The 19,126-nt window shown below is 35.1% G+C and overlaps 3 protein-coding genes and 1 long non-coding RNA gene across 4 annotated transcripts in view; 3 read left to right on the plus strand and 1 right to left on the minus strand.

The window, feature by feature from the left end:
* LOC128166412 (succinyl-CoA:3-ketoacid coenzyme A transferase 1, mitochondrial-like) overlaps positions 1 to 19,126 on the plus strand; it is a 68,390-nt gene that overhangs the window by 804 nt on the left and 48,460 nt on the right. The window contains exons 2-5 of the mRNA XM_052831564.1: positions 670 to 778; positions 1,665 to 1,798; positions 1,897 to 1,989; positions 2,380 to 2,529. Of these exons, the coding sequence (XP_052687524.1) occupies positions 670 to 778; positions 1,665 to 1,798; positions 1,897 to 1,989; positions 2,380 to 2,529 (486 nt within the window). The remainder of the gene's footprint in view (positions 1 to 669; positions 779 to 1,664; positions 1,799 to 1,896; positions 1,990 to 2,379; positions 2,530 to 19,126) is intronic.
* Positions 3,704 to 7,945, minus strand: LOC128166416 (uncharacterized). The gene is made up of 2 exons (XR_008241153.1): positions 6,364 to 7,945; positions 3,704 to 3,887 (listed from the first exon to the last, which is right to left on the minus strand). It is a non-coding gene; the product is annotated as an uncharacterized LOC128166416 (long non-coding RNA).
* LOC128166415 (syntaxin-like) lies at positions 13,309 to 14,637 on the plus strand. The gene has a single exon (XM_052831567.1). It carries the CDS (start codon positions 13,606 to 13,608, stop codon positions 14,542 to 14,544), a length of 939 nt encoding a protein of 312 aa, XP_052687527.1. The 5' UTR covers positions 13,309 to 13,605; the 3' UTR covers positions 14,545 to 14,637.
* The window catches only part of LOC128166411 (uncharacterized), a 29,944-nt gene continuing 27,524 nt past the window's right edge, over positions 16,707 to 19,126 (plus strand). Inside the window, exon 1 of the mRNA XM_052831562.1 lies at positions 16,707 to 17,026. The gene's annotated coding sequence lies outside the window, so the exon portion shown is untranslated. The remainder of the gene's footprint in view (positions 17,027 to 19,126) is intronic.

The raw sequence follows: 19,126 nt of genomic DNA on the forward strand, positions 1-19,126 counted from the left end.
CAGATTTAGCTATATTGCTTTATAAAGCTATTCAAAATAGCTTAATAAAGCTATTTATATGCAGTTTTTGAAGAAAATATTAATTGTAAGAAATGGACGAAAAATCGCAATTAACGTGCTACTCATATTTGCGCCACTGACCATTATAAACTTGACCCAAATGTAAGATAGTTTTAACACTGCAGCTTTTAAACACTTTTAAGCAAAAAATATATTTCCATTGTTTGGGTAACTGTTCACCACTTTGTGTGCAATGAGGCGTGGATAAGTATGATTTCTTCTCATTGTGATAAATTATTACCAATCAATTATCTTGTTTACCATAACTGACCTCCTTTATATTTCATTCAAGAAGTAACTGTGTGGTCATGAATCAGTTGCCCCAAAACTTTTAGTGCAAAGTCTCTTAAGGAGACGCAAACTTTTGAGTAATCTTTACATGCATTGTTTACAGAACAGTTCAAAGTTGAAAATTATCACTGCACTAAAGTGCGATTTTTTATACATACTGAAAAAATTAAACATTTAAGAAAAATGTATGACAAAATAGCTAAATGAAGCTATTCTGAATAGCTTAATAAAGCTATTTAGCTTATTCAAGCTATGTAGCTAAATCTGGAGATTGTGCTGGACCTGTTCAGTGTCAGTCCATCATGTTACATATTACAGCAATCCAGAACGTTCAGCGCCTCACGCACCCACTACAAGGCCAAGTTCTTTGATTCCGCAGTAGATGCTACACAGGACATTGGTGATGGAGCCAAGCTGTTGGTGGGAGGTTAGTATTACCATTAACCTAAAGATGTTAAAGATATGTCTCAAACGTACAGATATAGTTAATTAATTGGAAACTGCGCATTCACCGTATCTTAAACCATAAACATTAAAAATTTTGTGATGATATGCACTTATTCTAGATGTATTTGATTTCAAATAAATAAAACCAGTATTTTATCGAAATATCCATTAGCTATCGTCTCAGCTTTTCCTTGTGACGCTTGCACATAATTGAGCTCCAAAGCATTTTAGGCAAACCAAATGTGCCGTGCCAAATCAACAATTAAAGTTAATGATTATAAAAACAAACGCCTTGAGATGATATGATTAAATTTTTCATTGATACAAGCATCTAATACAGTAAATAACTGATTAGAGGAACCACAAATTGATCTCTTTAAGTAAATTTACATTAAGTACTTCTATTCCCAAACTATAATATGATCTTCAAATTCAAAAGAGATCAATTTTTAGCCGCTTAAAATTATACCAGGGACCCCGTTCGATAAAACAGAGTGTAACATGATCGAAAATGCTGAGAGAAAAAAACTTGATTTTTTTTTTTTTTATAACGAGTAATCAACAAAGATTTTAGTCGATGATCGATGTGACCGAGCGATAGTGGAACACTCGTTGACATCTCTTCTTTAGTTTAAAAGTTTTCATTATGCTGTCATGGTCAGACTGGTTTAAGCGCTGGAGCCAGATAGCTCAGTAGGTAAAGATTTGACTAGAGATTCAGGGGGCTTGGGTTCGAATCCCGATATAATCTGTCATAATTTCTCTAATTCCTTTCCAATCAATGCCAATCATATTTACTGACAGGGTACATACGTACTGGTAACGAGAGCATTTCATAATGAACTCACTTGCATTTTTCTTTACAGGATTTGGCCTGTGTGGGATCCCAGAGAACCTGATTGCTGCCTTACTGCAGTCAAAAGTTAAAGGGCTGACAGTCGTCAGCAACAATGCAGGGGTGGATAACTTTGGACTGGGACTCCTTCTGAGGCAGAATCAGGTTTCATTCAAAAAAATTATTACCCATTTTGTAAATTGTGAATTTACAATAAAATTATTTCAAATGCAACTGACATTGAAATCTATATTGATTTTTAGATCAAGCGGATGATTTCGTCCTATGTTGGAGAAAACGCTGAGTTTGAGAGGCAATACTTGGAGGGAGAACTCGAGGTGGAACTCACTCCTCAGGTAAATAAGTTACTGACTCACTTTTGGATAATGATGAATGTGAGAAGAACACTTAGATGATATTTGCAGGGAGTGACTTTCATGTAATCATTTTGCATATTGTTGCCTGTAATATGAACCTGGACATTCTAGGCTATTATTTCATTCATTATTTGTTATAATCATATTATTATTTTTTAATGTATATGCCCCCTGAGGGCCCTTGATTGATGAAAAAATAAATATACATAATATACACATAATATGGTGATACATGTATCCAGGGTCAATATAATACATGTGAACCAACTAAATCAATATTATGTTCAACTTTTCACGTGAGACTCTTGACAGGCAAAGTTGGCTGTGTATGGATTTTAGTGTGACGACTGTCCCTTTGTTGTTTTTAAGGGGACATTGGCAGAAAGAATCCGAGCCGGTGGAGCAGGTATTCCAGCATTCTTCACTCCAACGGGATACGGGACCCTGATTCAAGAGGGTGGGGCACCAGTCAAATACAATCCCGACAAATCAGTAGAAATCATCAGCGACCCAAGGGAGGTAAGTCAACCCTGAACTACTGTAAATACTATTCTATGGTCTGTCCAATGATATTTATGCTGCACATTTCACGATTTTTAATAAAAATACACATACTTGTGAAAGAAGTGCAACTGAAATCAATGAAAGGGAAAATTTCCAAGATAACATCATTCACACATTATCATTTTTCCCTCGTAAAAATTCACAGGAACGAAAACAGATTTCCCTCGGAGATTTACAATGGGGAATGTTGACATCTTTTCTCTATTTGGGAGTCACTCAGAATACCTCGCACAATTTTTCAACGTTATCATCTGGGCTTAATTATGGCTGATGCAAGGCAAAATTCTTGTAGACTTTCTATTTTTAGCAGAGTATTGAAACCTGACAAGCTAGAGGGGCATTTCAAAAGGGAAATCTTGGGATTTTTTCGTACTATTGAATGAACATGGTCTGAATCAAGAGGTATATATAAATATGGAATAATTTAAACAATGTGCGGCAAAAATATCTTGGGCAGACTATAGAGTGAAGTAGAGGACTAAAAGATCTGGACTCGGCAATATAAATGCCAGAAGTCCAACGGACCTGCTTAAGATTAGAAAAAAGATTGGATATATCAAAGTTGATTGAAAATATGACAATGAACTGAGAGTCTTCTAGTTTCAAATCAATGAGAACTATGGGTTGATGAAGAAATTCTATGCCTATTTCTCAGTTTGATTCAAAATGTCCATTAACTATTCACTGGGTCTTTCAATTGTTTGGTGAACAAAATAAGAATTGGTGATTCAGAATTAGATCAAGCATTTTCTCATTTTATGTGAGACAGGAAATTCACAATAGTACATATTCCATAGTAACAGCGATTCAAAGGGAGATAAATCTGTTTTCTTTGTTGAATTTGGGTACCTTTTAAATGAATTCCAAAGAATTTCTCCATTACTAGTAATACTAGAGTTCATATCAGAGTTGGACAGGTTATTATAATGACTTAATTCTCACACACTGATTTTGTTTATATTATTATACTGACTTAATTCTCACACACTGATTTTGTTCAATGAATTATTCTCAGGACATGAAAACAGTTTTACATAAATCTTCTAATCACATGATTGACATGAATACCTGTCACTATGTGAACCATTTTCTTGCGTAGCCTCACTTTGTAGGAAACAAAAAAAAAATGTTGACTTTCCTATTACTTTTATTACATCCTTAGATGGACAGAAGACAATATGCATAAACATGAACCAGTAAATAAATATTATTCATAGATTTTATTTGAACATATTCCTGCAATGCAGAATGATTGGATACAATTTCTTCCTGCATAGTTATCTTCTTTTTTCATGCATACAACATAATCCAACCTGAGGAAAGGATTATCATGCATGGATGAGTAAAAAAAGGGAAATAAACTCCGAAATAAAATAGGAAGTTTTAGGCAGAATTATATTGAGATTAAATTTTTGGATTATATCGAGTTAAATGTTTTGCATGAGATCCAGAAGAAAGTCCTCGTTCCAAATTTTAACTTACCATGATACATGTGTATATTTTTGAATTATGTTTAATATTCAGAATGAATGCAACCACTGTGGAATCATTTAAATTCGTGGGGGTCAATTTTCGTGGATTGTGTTATTTTTGCTTATTCGTGGGAATGTCATTTCGTGGATTTGTCGGTTTTTAGTATCAGTAAGATAACAAACTCTTTAAAAAATTTGTTTTCGTCAATGATGTAAATTCGTGGGGGAGGGCTACCCACGAATACCACGAAAATTGAGCCACCACGAATTTTAATGAGTCCACAGTATTCAATTTATATACCACCATACTTTTAATTCTTGAGGTACACTGTAATTAAAATTTGAAATCTAGACTTGCTTCCACCAGTTTTATTAACCGGGTTTTCCAACGGAAAAATCCGGTTATTAAAATGGTGAAAATGGTGGGCGTGTGGGTGGGCGGCTGCCAAAAGGGTACCCTCATTGTACGGATAACTCCTCCTACAGTTTTCAAGATAAGAAGTTGTTCTTTTGCAGATCAATCGTACATATATCAGAGGTGTGCATATTGCTAGGATTTTGATTTCTGATAATTTATCGAAAAAATACCAGCTTTTGAACTTAGTCATTTTTTGACAAAATATTGCATATAGGGAACCCTCATTGTACGGATAACTCCTCCTACAGTTCTCAAGATATGAAGTTGTTCTTTTGCAGATCAATTGTACATATATCAGAGGTGTGCATATTGCTAGGATTTTGATTTCTGATTATTTATCGAAAAAATACCAGCTTTTTTTGACAAAATATTGCATATAGGGTACCCTCATTGTACGGATAACTCCTCCTACAGTTCTCAAGATAAGAAGTTGTTCTTTTGCAGATCAATTGTACATATATCAGAGGTGTGCATATTGCTAGGATTTTGGTTTCTGATAATTTATCGAAAAAATACCAGCTTTTGAACTTAGTCATTTTTTGGCAAAATATTGCATATAGGGTACCCTCATTGTACGGATAACTCCTCCTACAGTTCTCAAGATATGAAGTTGTTCTTTTGCAGATCAATCGTACATATATCAGAGGTGTGCATATTGCTAGGATTTTGATTTCTGATAATTTATCGAAAAAAATACCAGCTTTTGAACTTAGTCATTTTTTGGCAAAATATTGCATATAGGGTACCCTCATTGTACGGATAACTCCTCCTACAGTTCTCAAGATATGAAGTTGTTCTTTTGCAGATCAATCGTACATATATCAGAGGTGTGCATATTGCTAGGATTTTGATTTCTGATAATTTATCGAAAAAAATACCAGCTTTTGAACTTAGTCATTTTTTGGCAAAATATTGCATATAGGGTACCCTCATTGTACGGATAACTCCTCCTACAGTTCTCAAGATATGAAAATGTTCTTTTGCAGATCAATCGTACATATATCAGAGGTGTGCATATTGCTAGGATTTTGATTTCTGATAATTTATGAAAAAAATACCAGCTTTTGAACTTAGTCATTTTTTGGCAAAATGTAGCATATACATGTAGGGTACACCATTTCACTGGATAAGGGTTGACATGGATTATGGATACAGTTTACATAAAAGAAAACCCGGTTTGCTGTCACATTGACAGCTTTTCACTTGTTTTAGTGATAGTTGAGGGATATTAATTTAAACGTTTGAGCACCACATTAACTCCATCATCAAAGCTGAAGGTTACATTGCGATAACATTTGAATATGAAGATAAAAAAAATGGATGTTGCCCAAATCCCAGCCAGTAGCTGTTTTAATACATGTTCACTAAAGATATGAGCATAATTTCAAGTAGCTGCACGCCATTCATGTTGCACTGCTCTTGGGCTGTTACATTATTATTCCGGTGCATGGTTTGTTTTCTATATCTCAAGACCTGGGCTATTTATAAAAAGGTAGTTTGTCTTTTACATAAGGCACATTTCTCTCTCCTTCAAATTCAAATAAGAGCATGTTAATATTTGCTATGCACAAAACGTTTATCCTTTCTAAGAAAGACATGGATACAATTTAATTCTAGATTTTAAACCACCTGCAATCTTTACATGACTCAGGGTCAGAGCAAAATAAACCTTATACATGTATCACTCGTCCACATGCCTATCATGTAGGTCAGTCTGTATGAATGGTCATGGTGTACCCATTGTTAACTTTTAGGGAGGGGAATGTAGTATGAGATAGACTGAATGACCACCCATATCTATTCATAGTATGCTTTATATAAATATTATTGTTATACTCTATGCTTGTTAAATACATATTTTAATTAGTACATTTTATAGAAATATTGTTTTTAGCTCACCTGAGATGAAAGCTCAAGTATGCTTTTCTGATCAAAATTTGTCCGTTGTCTGTTGGCTTTGTCACTGTCGTTGGCATTGTTGTAAACTTTTTACATTTTCATCTTCTTCTCAAGAACCACTGGGCAGAATTCAACCAAACCTGGCACAAAGCATCAATAGGTGAAGGGGATTCATGTTTGTTCAAATGAAGGGTCACACCCTCTTTCAAGGGAAGATAATTTAGAGTTATTGAAAAAATGTTGGTATTTTTCAAAAATCTTCTCAAAAACTATTTGGCCTTAAAAACTGTAACTTGTGTGACAGCATCCTCAGGTCGTGTAGATTCAAGTTTGTTCAAATCATGGTCCTTGGGGGTAGGGTGGGGCCACAATGGGGGGATGAATTTTTACATAGGAATATATAGAGAAAATCTTTAAAAATCTTCTTCTCAAAAACTATTAGGTTAGAAAAGCTCAAATTGGAGTGGAAGCATCCTAAGATAATGAAGATTCAAGTTTGATAAAATTATTGTCCCCGGGATGTTCGGTGGGACCACAATGGGGGGATGAATTTTTACATAGGAATATATAGAGAAAATCTTTAAAAATCTTCTTCTCAAAAACTATTACATTAGAATATATTAAGAAAATCTTTAAAAATCTTCTTTTCAAAAACTATTTGGCTCAAAAAAGCATAAACTTGTGTGGAGGCATCCACAAGTGTGTAGATTCAAGTTTGTTCTACAGAAAAAAGGGGAGAAAATCTTTTAAAATCTTCTTCTCAAAAACTATTAGGCCAGAAAAGTGGGGCCACAAAGTGCGTTTTGATTTTGATACTGTAAAGCTAAATATAATTTATTTCGGTTGAACTCGGTGAATTAGAATAAAATTATTTTCTTTTGTGGAAACGCCAATAAGAGTAAAGGGCGGGGCTTAAGGTTTTGTAGGTAAGTCGTGTTCGATATGTATTCATTCTGGCGTTCAAACTTTGCACGGGAAAGTTTAAAGTGTATGGTTGTGGTAATTAGTACTTGATAAGGTTCTTATTGAGTATACCGGTATTATGGTAATGTGCTCTTGAGCATATATGACAAGCTGCTTGTCAAATGAAAACTTCAGAAGTTTTCAAATGTGGTTGATGTTGAATATTGCAGAATGTTGATGTTGAATATTGCAGATTTGTGGGAGTGACTTTCTGTAATGCAAGAACGCAAATGCAAAAAATAAATATTGTATTTTGTTTTTGGTGTTTATTGCTCTTGTTAAGTGCAAGTACAAAAGAATTTGATCAGAGTTAAGGATATTGCTGCTCAGGCGAGCGATGTGGCCCCTGGGCCTTTTGTTATCTATTCTTATTAAAATTTAGAGAAAGGAGCAAAGTTGATTTTACAGATTATGACAAACAATATGTAATAAAATTATTTTAGTTCTTTTCCATCTGCTGACTGAAGGAAACTTGATCATACAAAAGTGACATTTGAATAACACCCAGTTTAGCAAAAAGTTGTTTAACCCATTGTTTCAATAGCCAGGAGTGGTTTACATTTTGTTGTCATTTGGTTGTTAACTCATTCTATCATTAATTACTTTATACGACCTTTGAGTTAACATGAAGATATTTTTGTTCCTGATTTGATGAAAGTCACGTTGATTGTTATGATTATTTTTAGGTCTTTCCACCTTTCAGGTGAAAGACCTTTTGTTTTTCTTCTGTTTTTTATTTTTTTTCTTCTCTTTTTTTCCAGGGACAGCTTTTTTATTTCTAGAGATATTGAAGCAATGTTTTCTTTATGTGATTGACCATTAAAAGTTATGGTACCAAATGACCCTTTGGTTGATCACTCCCAGAACTTACAAAGTGATTGCCCTTTGTGTACGAAGTGATTGTTATCGCTACTCCTCTGAAACCATAAGAGATAGAGACTTGAAACTTTTACTAACGTCTGTAGTACACTTAGACGCTCTTTCAATCTATTCATACCGAAAGGTTCCGAGACCCCCTTCTATCAGTTATTGCCCCTGAAAGTATTTCAATTTCCATAAAATCACTTCCAACTTTTTTACTATTTGTCACAGAGACTTCGGACCACTTGGGATGGAAGCGTCTTCCATGGCCGATCAAAATGACGTAAGGGTCAATGGTCAAGGTCATCTGAAAATCTGTGTATTCATGAGTTTTCGTATCTCTTTTGTTTAGGGTGATATAGAGAAATTTGATCAAGGATGTAGTAAGACGTCTTAAGACATTTCAAAATGTAGCCCTTCAGCTCCCATCTTGTAATAGTTAGTGAGTAATTGCCCCTTTTGTACGAAATGCTTGTTATCGCTACTCCTCTGAAACCATAACAGGTAGAGACTTGAAACGTTTACCAATGTCTTCATTACACTTAGAAGTTTCTTCAATCTATTGATCCCAAAAGGGTCCAACGTCCCTTTCTGGCAGTAATTCCCCTTTCAATTTCATTGATTTCACAAACACATTAGAAATAAACACACCCCCCCCCTTTTTTTTTTATTAATGTTTGACCTTGACCTTTGACCTCTTAGGACTGGTGTGTTATAAGTATCTGCAACATCTGTAATATCAGATTCATTTATATGTACGAATAGCTCTTTTAAACACAAATTCACTCCCCCCCCCCCCCCCTTTTTATTTTTAGGTTTGACCTTGACCTTTGACCTGACCTTGACCTTTGACCTTGACCTTAAAGGACTGATGCGTCACAAGTATATTTAACATATACATTTCAGATTCATTTATATATGCAATAAGCTCTTTAAAACAACCCCCCCCTTTTATTTTTAGGTTTGACCTTGACCTTTGACCTGACCTTGACCTTGACCTTGACCTTAAAGGACTGATGCGTTACAAGTATATTTAACATATACATTTCAGATTCATTTATATGTGCAATAAGCTCTTTAAAACAACCAACCCACACCCCCCCCCCCCTTATTTTTAGGTTTGACCTTGACCTTTGACCTTGACCTTTGACCTGACCTTGACCTTTGACCTCTTAGAACTTATGAGTAATAAGTGTATGCAACATATATATCGGATTCAGTTTTATGAACAATTTGTTCACCCCCCCCCCCTTCTTTTATACAAGGATTTAATTCTTATATGAACATGACCCTCGATATTTGAACTTGAAATTTAATATTCCTTTTTAAAATAAAACCTAAAAAAGCGTTACAACCGTTTGTCAGAATTTTTTAAAAAGGTGAAAAACTGCCTGCCATTTGACTCCAGACCGCGTTTTAGACTACGCCTCCAAATAAAAATTCCAGCTCCAGTAAAACTCTGTAGAACTCGGCGAAAATTCATGGGACTGTTCCCCACACCTGAATCTAATTGCCTGCCAAATTTCAAACGAAATGAACCCTATTGAAGAAAGTTATCCACCTCAGCGGCATCGAACCATCGTCCCGAGAAACGAAATTTCAACGCTTCGATATTTGTATCGAAAATCTTTGTTTACATTTCTATCGGCAACCTGTGACGACTTGTGTTGAAGTGCAACGAAAGATAACTCTTCCTTCCCAGACCCCGATTTTAGATGAATTTAATTTACATTTTCTTTCAGTTTGTTTATTTCCCGACTTGGCTGAAATACATGACTGGCCTTAATTCAGTTCCGATTTTCCGTACTTGTAATCCACGAATGCATGACAGTTTATAGATTTCTAAGCACGTGCATTTCAAATCACAAGGAGAATTCGCATCAGCTAAGTTCCAACAAATGTTCCCACACCTTCAAATACCCGCTGGCGACCAGAGTTTGACCTGGCCTGTTGATTTCTTAGTCAACGCTATCCGGCCACATTGTTTACAAGCAGCACTGATTTTTATGAATAAACTGGTGAACAAATACTGCCCTCCCAACCAATCGCTAAGCCCCTATCTATTCTAAAGGTTCCTCAGCGTTGGGTATCAATTTTAGATGGACAGAAGAACGCTTCGTCTCTTCTTTCTATCCTCATCCAAATTCACTACACAACTCAACAAATTTTACCTTCGATCAGATAACAAGCGAAATAGCGTAGTGGCAACACTCTCGCCTAGGAATCTAAGGATACTCGGATCGATACCACTGTGCGGAACCCATTTTTTTTTTTTCCTTTTTTTTTTTCGTAAATTGATTTTTTTCTAATTTCTCAATAATTATCAACATTTTCGGGAATTTTTTTTAATCATTATGGAAGGTGGAAAGGCCTCTAATTGTTCCGTGAACAATTAGTCTACTAGTGTAGAAACTAGCCTTACTTTTATTAGGTCTTTCCACCTTTCAGGTGAAAGACCTTTTGTTTTTCTTCTGTTTTTTATTTTTTTTCTTCTCTTTTTTTCCAGGGACAGCTTTTTTATTTCTAGAGATATTGAAGCAATGTTTTCTTTATGTGATTGACCATTAAAAGTTATGGTACCAAATGACCCTTTGGTTGATCACTCCCAGAACTTACAAAGTGATTGCCCTTTGTGTACGAAGTGATTGTTATCGCTACTCCTCTGAAACCATAAGAGATAGAGACTTGAAACTTTTACTAACGTCTGTAGTACACTTAGACGCTCTTTCAATCTATTCATACCGAAAGGTTCCGAGACCCCCTTCTATCAGTTATTGCCCCTGAAAGTATTTCAATTTCCATAAAATCACTTCCAACTTTTTTACTATTTGTCACAGAGACTTCGGACCACTTGGGATGGAAGCGTCTTCCATGGCCGATCAAAATGACGTAAGGGTCAATGGTCAAGGTCATCTGAAAATCTGTGTATTCATGAGTTTTCGTATCTCTTTTGTTTAGGGTGATATAGAGAAATTTGATCAAGGATGTAGTAAGACGTCTTAAGACATTTCAAAATGTAGCCCTTCAGCTCCCATCTTGTAATAGTTAGTGAGTAATTGCCCCTTTTGTACGAAATGCTTGTTATCGCTACTCCTCTGAAACCATAACAGGTAGAGACTTGAAACGTTTACCAATGTCTTCATTACACTTAGAAGTTTCTTCAATCTATTGATCCCAAAAGGGTCCAACGTCCCTTTCTGGCAGTAATTCCCCTTTCAATTTCATTGATTTCACAAACACATTAGAAATAAACACACCCCCCCCCTTTTTTTTTTATTAATGTTTGACCTTGACCTTTGACCTCTTAGGACTGGTGTGTTATAAGTATCTGCAACATCTGTAATATCAGATTCATTTATATGTACGAATAGCTCTTTTAAACACAAATTCACTCCCCCCCCCCCTTTTTATTTTTAGGTTTGACCTTGACCTTTGACCTGACCTTGACCTTTGACCTTGACCTTAAAGGACTGATGCGTCACAAGTATATTTAACATATACATTTCAGATTCATTTATATATGCAATAAGCTCTTTAAAACAACCCCCCCCTTTTATTTTTAGGTTTGACCTTGACCTTTGACCTGACCTTGACCTTTGACCTTGACCTTAAAGGACTGATGCGTTACAAGTATATTTAACATATACATTTCAGATTCATTTATATGTGCAATAAGCTCTTTAAAACAACCAACCCACACCCCCCCCCTTATTTTTAGGTTTGACCTTGACCTTTGACCTTGACCTTTGACCTGACCTTGACCTTTGACCTCTTAGAACTTATGAGTAATAAGTGTATGCAACATATATATCGGATTCAGTTTTATGAACAATTTGTTCACCCCCCCCCCCCTTCTTTTATACAAGGATTTAATTCTTATATGAACATGACCCTCGATATTTGAACTTGAAATTTAATATTCCTTTTTAAAATAAAACCTAAAAAAGCGTTACAACCGTTTGTCAGAATTTTTTAAAAAGGTGAAAAACTGCCTGCCATTTGACTCCAGACCGCGTTTTAGACTACGCCTCCAAATAAAAATTCCAGCTCCAGTAAAACTCTGTAGAACTCGGCGAAAATTCATGGGACTGTTCCCCACACCTGAATCTAATTGCCTGCCAAATTTCAAACGAAATGAACCCTATTGAAGAAAGTTATCCACCTCAGCGGCATCGAACCATCGTCCCGAGAAACGAAATTTCAACGCTTCGATATTTGTATCGAAAATCTTTGTTTACATTTCTATCGGCAACCTGTGACGACTTGTGTTGAAGTGCAACGAAAGATAACTCTTCCTTCCCAGACCCCGATTTTAGATGAATTTAATTTACATTTTCTTTCAGTTTGTTTATTTCCCGACTTGGCTGAAATACATGACTGGCCTTAATTCAGTTCCGATTTTCCGTACTTGTAATCCACGAATGCATGACAGTTTATAGATTTCTAAGCACGTGCATTTCAAATCACAAGGAGAATTCGCATCAGCTAAGTTCCAACAAATGTTCCCACACCTTCAAATACCCGCTGGCGACCAGAGTTTGACCTGGCCTGTTGATTTCTTAGTCAACGCTATCCGGCCACATTGTTTACAAGCAGCACTGATTTTTATGAATAAACTGGTGAACAAATACTGCCCTCCCAACCAATCGCTAAGCCCCTATCTATTCTAAAGGTTCCTCAGCGTTGGGTATCAATTTTAGATGGACAGAAGAACGCTTCGTCTCTTCTTTCTATCCTCATCCAAATTCACTACACAACTCAACAAATTTTACCTTCGATCAGATAACAAGCGAAATAGCGTAGTGGCAACACTCTCGCCTAGGAATCTAAGGATACTCGGATCGATACCACTGTGCGGAACCCATTTTTTTTTTTTCCTTTTTTTTTTTCGTAAATTGATTTTTTTCTAATTTCTCAATAATTATCAACATTTTCGGGAATTTTTTTTAATCATTATGGAAGGTGGAAAGGCCTCTAATTGTTCCGTGAACAATTAGTCTACTAGTTTATAAATTGATTTTGATACTTTTAACTCCAATATTTTTTTTCTAAGTTAAAAAAAAAATTACATTTTATTAGAATCATCAATGTTTTAAAATCTTTTCAACAGAATGTATTAAGTTTTTATCTATTGATTTAGTAAGTGACATTGGTACCTGAATGCTGCAGTATGACTCGTTTCTATAAATAGAACGGTGTACTCATAGCTATAGTTCTTATTAATCACTATCACACGCCATGGGAAGTTTAGTAAACTAGGGATTGAGACTATCAGACCATGTGTAGTTGTAATTCTGTGTTGGATTATGTTGATATATTAAGATATTATTATATGTGATAGCATTAAGATAGAGAAGATCATTGAGTGAGGAGTATATATTTCACGTTGTCTCGTTGTGTGGATTCTTGTGAGATAAAATGCCAGTTTGGGACAGGTTACCAGAGTTTGAATCCAAGATGGATCAGTATGAAAGGGAAAGTATGCGAGGAAAGAAAGGGAAAAAATCAAAGAAAGAAGAGGAAGATGATCTGTCTTTGCCTGGGTTTCTGGAGAAAGTGAAGGGAATGGAGGGAAAGCTGGCCCTGCTTAAAGCAGATGTCAGCGAACTCAACAAAATGCAGAACACTTTGTACTGCGCCCCCAAAGTGTTAGACTCAGACCTCCAGAAGATGGAGAATTTGGCTGAGCAGATTTTGTCCAGCTCCATCACTATCAGAAAAGGCATAGAACTGTTATCATCTGCTGGCTTGGACCCTAAGTCCCAGAAAAAAGGTCCGATTCTGTCGAACGCTGAACAGAGGGTCCAGAGCCTGCAGATAGAAAGACTTTCACATGAACTGCGAACAACCATGAATGACTTCCGTAGCAGCCAAGCCAGTTATTTGGAAAGAACTAAGGCCAGGCTAAACAAACAGAGACAAATCATGGGGGACCCTCAATATGATGTGAACACAAACTCTGTACACCTCGACATGAACTTTCAGAACCCATCTGCCGTTTTCATTGATCCATATTTTCAGGAATCCCAGAAAGCCATCTCAGAGCTTCAAGATCTCCAGGACCGAGAGAGAGAACTGATCGACCTTGAGAGCCAAATTCATGAGGTCAGCATGTTGTTCAAGGAGATGCATGGCATGGTACAAGACCAGGGCAATATGATAGACAATATCGAGAAACACGTTGAGCAGGCGGTTAGTGAGGTTCAGAATGGAAATGAGCAACTCGAGGAGGCCGTGATCAGACAGTGTGCCGCACGGAAGAAAAAGATCATCTGTTTCTCCATCCTCATCACTGTTATTGTCCTTGTTGTCATCATCATTGTCATAACCATGACTAACAATAGTGATTCAGGATAAAACATTGATTCAGAGATTCCTGACATTCATACATCATGGACCATGTGCATTGAAGAAATTCATAATAAAAACACAATCTATATGCAGGTATAAGTCTTGTTCTTTTACTATTTCATATTAAACTTGTCACTAAACTTCCTGAAGGCATAAGGGAGAAAGTTGATATTCACAGGACTGCCCCAGCAGTATACAATGACAGTCACCTAGTGGATTAATCTATCACCTGTATGCCATTACATTTATACTATCCATGAATATAATGGAAGTTAGGTGAGAAGGAGGCCAATTCTCCATACCTGTACACTTTGTACTCTCTCTTACAGTGTTTGGATATGGAGCAGAGAAAGATAAACTCTAATTAATTTAATCATTGCAAAAATTTTTTACATAAACCGCTAACGCTTTTACATGTACCTGCACCTCGGGAAAAATATTCGGGCCTATCGACTGCTCAAGCATTAAATAATTAAGGTCTTCCGTTTCCAACGGAAGACCTTATAGTGATTGTAATGTTTCTTTTTATTATTATTATTATTTTTTTCCCCTTTTTGTCTTATGATTTTCTCAGAGATGTCTTGATGAATACTTATAAAATTTTCAGGAATGACTGAAAATATAAACATCTAGAAGTTTTTTGTAAAAGATTTTCTAAATTCACTTCCGTTCGTCCGTTTCCTGTCCCGTGAGAAAAAGGTTGTCACATCGAGATGTCAGAAACGATAAAGACTTGAACATCCAAACTTTGGTGGATGATAGACCTATAGTTGTAGATGTGTTTAAACATTTTTGTTTTGTTCGGCGTAACTTCCGGTCGTCACCGGAAGCACCTCAATTTTTTTTGTTTTTACCTATTTAATTTATTTTCCGTAAAATAAAGATATTAGTATAGATCCTTACTTATGTCATCTATGCGATGTTAAATCAATAAAAAAATTCTACTTCCGGTGAGACATCTCAATCATCTCAGGTAGCTTTTTTAAAACATATTTTGTACCCGCGAGATCTCAGAGCCTATAAGTGATCAAGACACGAAACTTTTATGGATGATATACATTTGATTGAAGATGTGTTTAACCGGTTTCATTTTGTCTTGCGTCACTTCCGGTCCACACTGGAAGAGTTCAAACAAATCAAGCTGTTTATCAGTTTAACTGTTTTCCTTTGATATTTTTAGTTAGATAAATGAAAAATAATGTACAAAAGGCAAGTATACAAGAAATATTTAATACAATTTACATTGAACACTTCTGTTTGTCCGTTTCCTGTCCCGAGACAAAAAACCTTATATCGACGAGATCTCAAAAACGGTAACGACTTCAACAACCAAACTTTGTAGGATTATAGACCTGTGTATGGACACGTGTTAACACTATTTTGTTTCATCCGGCGTAACTTCCGGTCATCACAGGAAGTACACCCAATTTTGATTTTTAAAAATATTTTGGTGATTTAGCATTGAAGTAACATTTTAGCTATAGAAATACAAAAAGTCATCTACACATGGTAAAAAAAAGTTCTACTTCCGGTGAGACATCTCATATATAAGATAGCCTTCATTTTTAAAAACAAAGTATAAATAAGATCTCAGAAACTGTGATAGATCAAGACACAAAGCTTATATATATATTATATCCATTTTCTGTTTACAAGATAACTGGATTTTTTGTGCAGATTAATACATGAGGAACGGAAGACCTTTTTGTTGCTATAGCAACAAGAGTCTAGTTGTATATTATTTTTACTGCAATTTGAGAAAAGTATTAGCAAATATTGATTATTATTTATCAGTGCACTCAGATTAGCAAATATTAATGATTATTTATTAGTGCACTCAGATTAGCAAATACATGTATTGATTATTATTTATTAGTGCACTCAGATTAGCAAAAAATGATTATTATTTATTAGTGCACTCAGATTAACAAATATTGATTATTATTTATTAGTGCACTCAGATTAGCAAATATTGATTATTATTTATTAGTGCACTCAGGTTAGCAAATATTAATTATTATTTATTAGTGCACTCAGATTAGCAAATACATTTATTGATTATTATTATTTATCAGTGCACTCAGATTAGCAAATAATAATTATTATACCCCCGCAAACGAAGTTTAGGGGGGTATATTGGTTTCACCCTGTCCGTCTGTCTGTCTGTCCGTCTGTTCTTACATTTTTGAATTGTGAGCTAAATATTTTGTCCAGACAGCACTTATGAGCTAAAAAAAATTATGAGCTTAGCTCATAAAATTGGAATAAAAATTCACTAATATCATTGTTGTGAGTTTTAAATGAAGAATAACAACGAATCAAATTTAGCTCGTAAATTTTGGATTACTCCTTGATAGACTCGTAATTGGATTACTTCCCTTTGACCAGATTAAAAATTCGCGCCTTTCCTAATGAGTCGATTTTACGCGCAACTTCCGGTAAATGACGTGAAGGCGCGCATTCATCTTTAGGAGCTACAGCAGAACAGGTAAGGCTTTTTCATTGATTACTCTCTGTGAACTTATTATAACTCTTGGTGACTTATTATTTCAACAATCGTATAAAGTGATTTTTACATTGTATTTGTATTCATCGTATCATATCAAAGCGATGAACTAGATTTATAAATGTATTTTTTCGAATTCGAACGTAGTGACAGTAGATACACGTTTTATTTTTTGACAGACACCTAGTTATGTTCGGTTAATTCCCGAGACTTTTGGGTGTAAGATCGTTGCCCCAACGCAAGATTTATGACAACGGTCATTTTTGTATTTGCTTGTTGCAAGAACTAAATTAATTGTTCAAAAACATTGCGCTGGCGAGGAAATAACTGAAGGTTGAACAGTATACTTGAATCCGCTTTGTTACCATTAAATATATTTAACGTTTTAATACACCCCATTCCAATAATTTTTTATTCAGACAGGGCTGAGAATTATTTTTGAGGCTCGGCGGCAATATCCATATGCACAGAGGGTTCCGCTCTGGTAATCAGATAGTCAATTTGTCCGGAAAAATTATCAGATTAATCAATTATTGATACAGTGAAGTTGCCTTTAACGAATCACTAAGTAAATTCGCGTTGATAGTGTATAAATTAGCCGCGTTTTTGTGGTCTTTGATTTAAGTATAGAATAAAATATAACTTGTTTCAAGAAATAATTTTATCAATGAAAAGATGCATGTATAATCTGTATGTCAATAGTATGAAATGAAATAATTTACCTTGCATTAGCAATGAAATAAGACGGAAGTCTTTATTTTGTTTGTAAATGCTAAAAAAAATTTTTTTCTCTTTATAACTATAAGATGGTTTCAAAGTGGGCGCCATTTGACAGGAAGTAATAACTAATTGTTTGAACAGTCCCTCTTTTCACCTTGACAATTCACTTTAATTATTTTTCTGTTATATAAAATGCCATTAAATAATTAATTGTGCATGATTAAAAATAATTTGAATTTTATTTATTAGTTTTCAACCCCGATTGGAAATTGAAAGTAATCAGAATTTCCTGAAAGTCACACATTCTAAAGCCAGTCACTTTTGATTTAGAAATTACATGTTTAAATAATTCTCAATGGTTCAAACAACCAAATGTGTACACAGGTAAGGTCATTCCTGCGTGCGGTCATCCGTAAAAACTATGGATGTGTTGGTAGCTTTCATCTTACAAAGAAGGATGTGTTGAAGTGTAAAGTTCTACATGTATAATGCGTTGTAAAGAGTTACTTTGTACACAAGAGGGGTGTCAACCAACTAAACAAAAGAATATACAGGTGTAAAAGGTGTTTTGTATATAGGAACAGCAGTTTACACCCAAGTTTTGGGGTTATGTGTTATGCATGGGTGTTTACTATACACAATACTTCACGCTAACAGGTTAATTCTTGTAAGAATAAAAGTGGATTGTTGCGTCCTCGACTTGGGCATTTTTGCATATGGCAATTTTTTCCCAAAATTCAATGTGGTAGAAATCATTTTAATGAGCAAAATCACAAAGGCTTGGTGAAGTTCCTAATTATTTGTTCCAGAAGAAAAAAATTGGTTAAAATTCATTTGGTAATCTTAGGTGTAGTTCTGTGTATTGCAATAAATAAATTCACTGAAAACATTCGTTTCAATCATGGTAAAAAAAAAAGTGTATTCAATGTACACTTAAAAAGAAGTAACGGGACAACACTCGCCATCTTGGATTTATAGGGGGGTCTCTGTTCAAGCTATGTTTTAAACAAGTTCTACTAATTTCTCCATCGATTTCTGACAAGATTTAGGTTGCGAAGATGATCAATTAACTGATCCGTGTCGTCAGACTACATCTGTATGCCGCATAATAAACACATCATTCCGAATGTACCAGTACTAGAAACTTGCCAAACTAATTCTTTAGTGCACACTAGTTTATTGCAGATGATAGCCTCAGGTAATTTATGGTTGCGATTCAGAAAATGATTACTGATATGTAAAGAAATAAACTGGATGGTGCTTTTTACCAATCAAGAGCAAATGAATTTTAAATGCTGGTCAACTGTTAAACAATCAAAACACAAGGTTTATTTCAATCAAGCTGGCCACATAACAAGGATT

The sequence above is a fragment of the Crassostrea angulata genome, chromosome 10 (assembly GCF_025612915.1).
Source record: "Crassostrea angulata isolate pt1a10 chromosome 10, ASM2561291v2, whole genome shotgun sequence".
Classification (NCBI taxonomy): Eukaryota; Metazoa; Mollusca; class Bivalvia; order Ostreida; family Ostreidae; genus Magallana; species Magallana angulata.

Coding starts and splice junctions, on each gene's coding strand:
- LOC128166415 (XM_052831567.1), top strand. CDS start 13,606: ATGCCAGTTTGGGACAGGTTACCAGAGTTTGAATCCAAGATGGATCAG.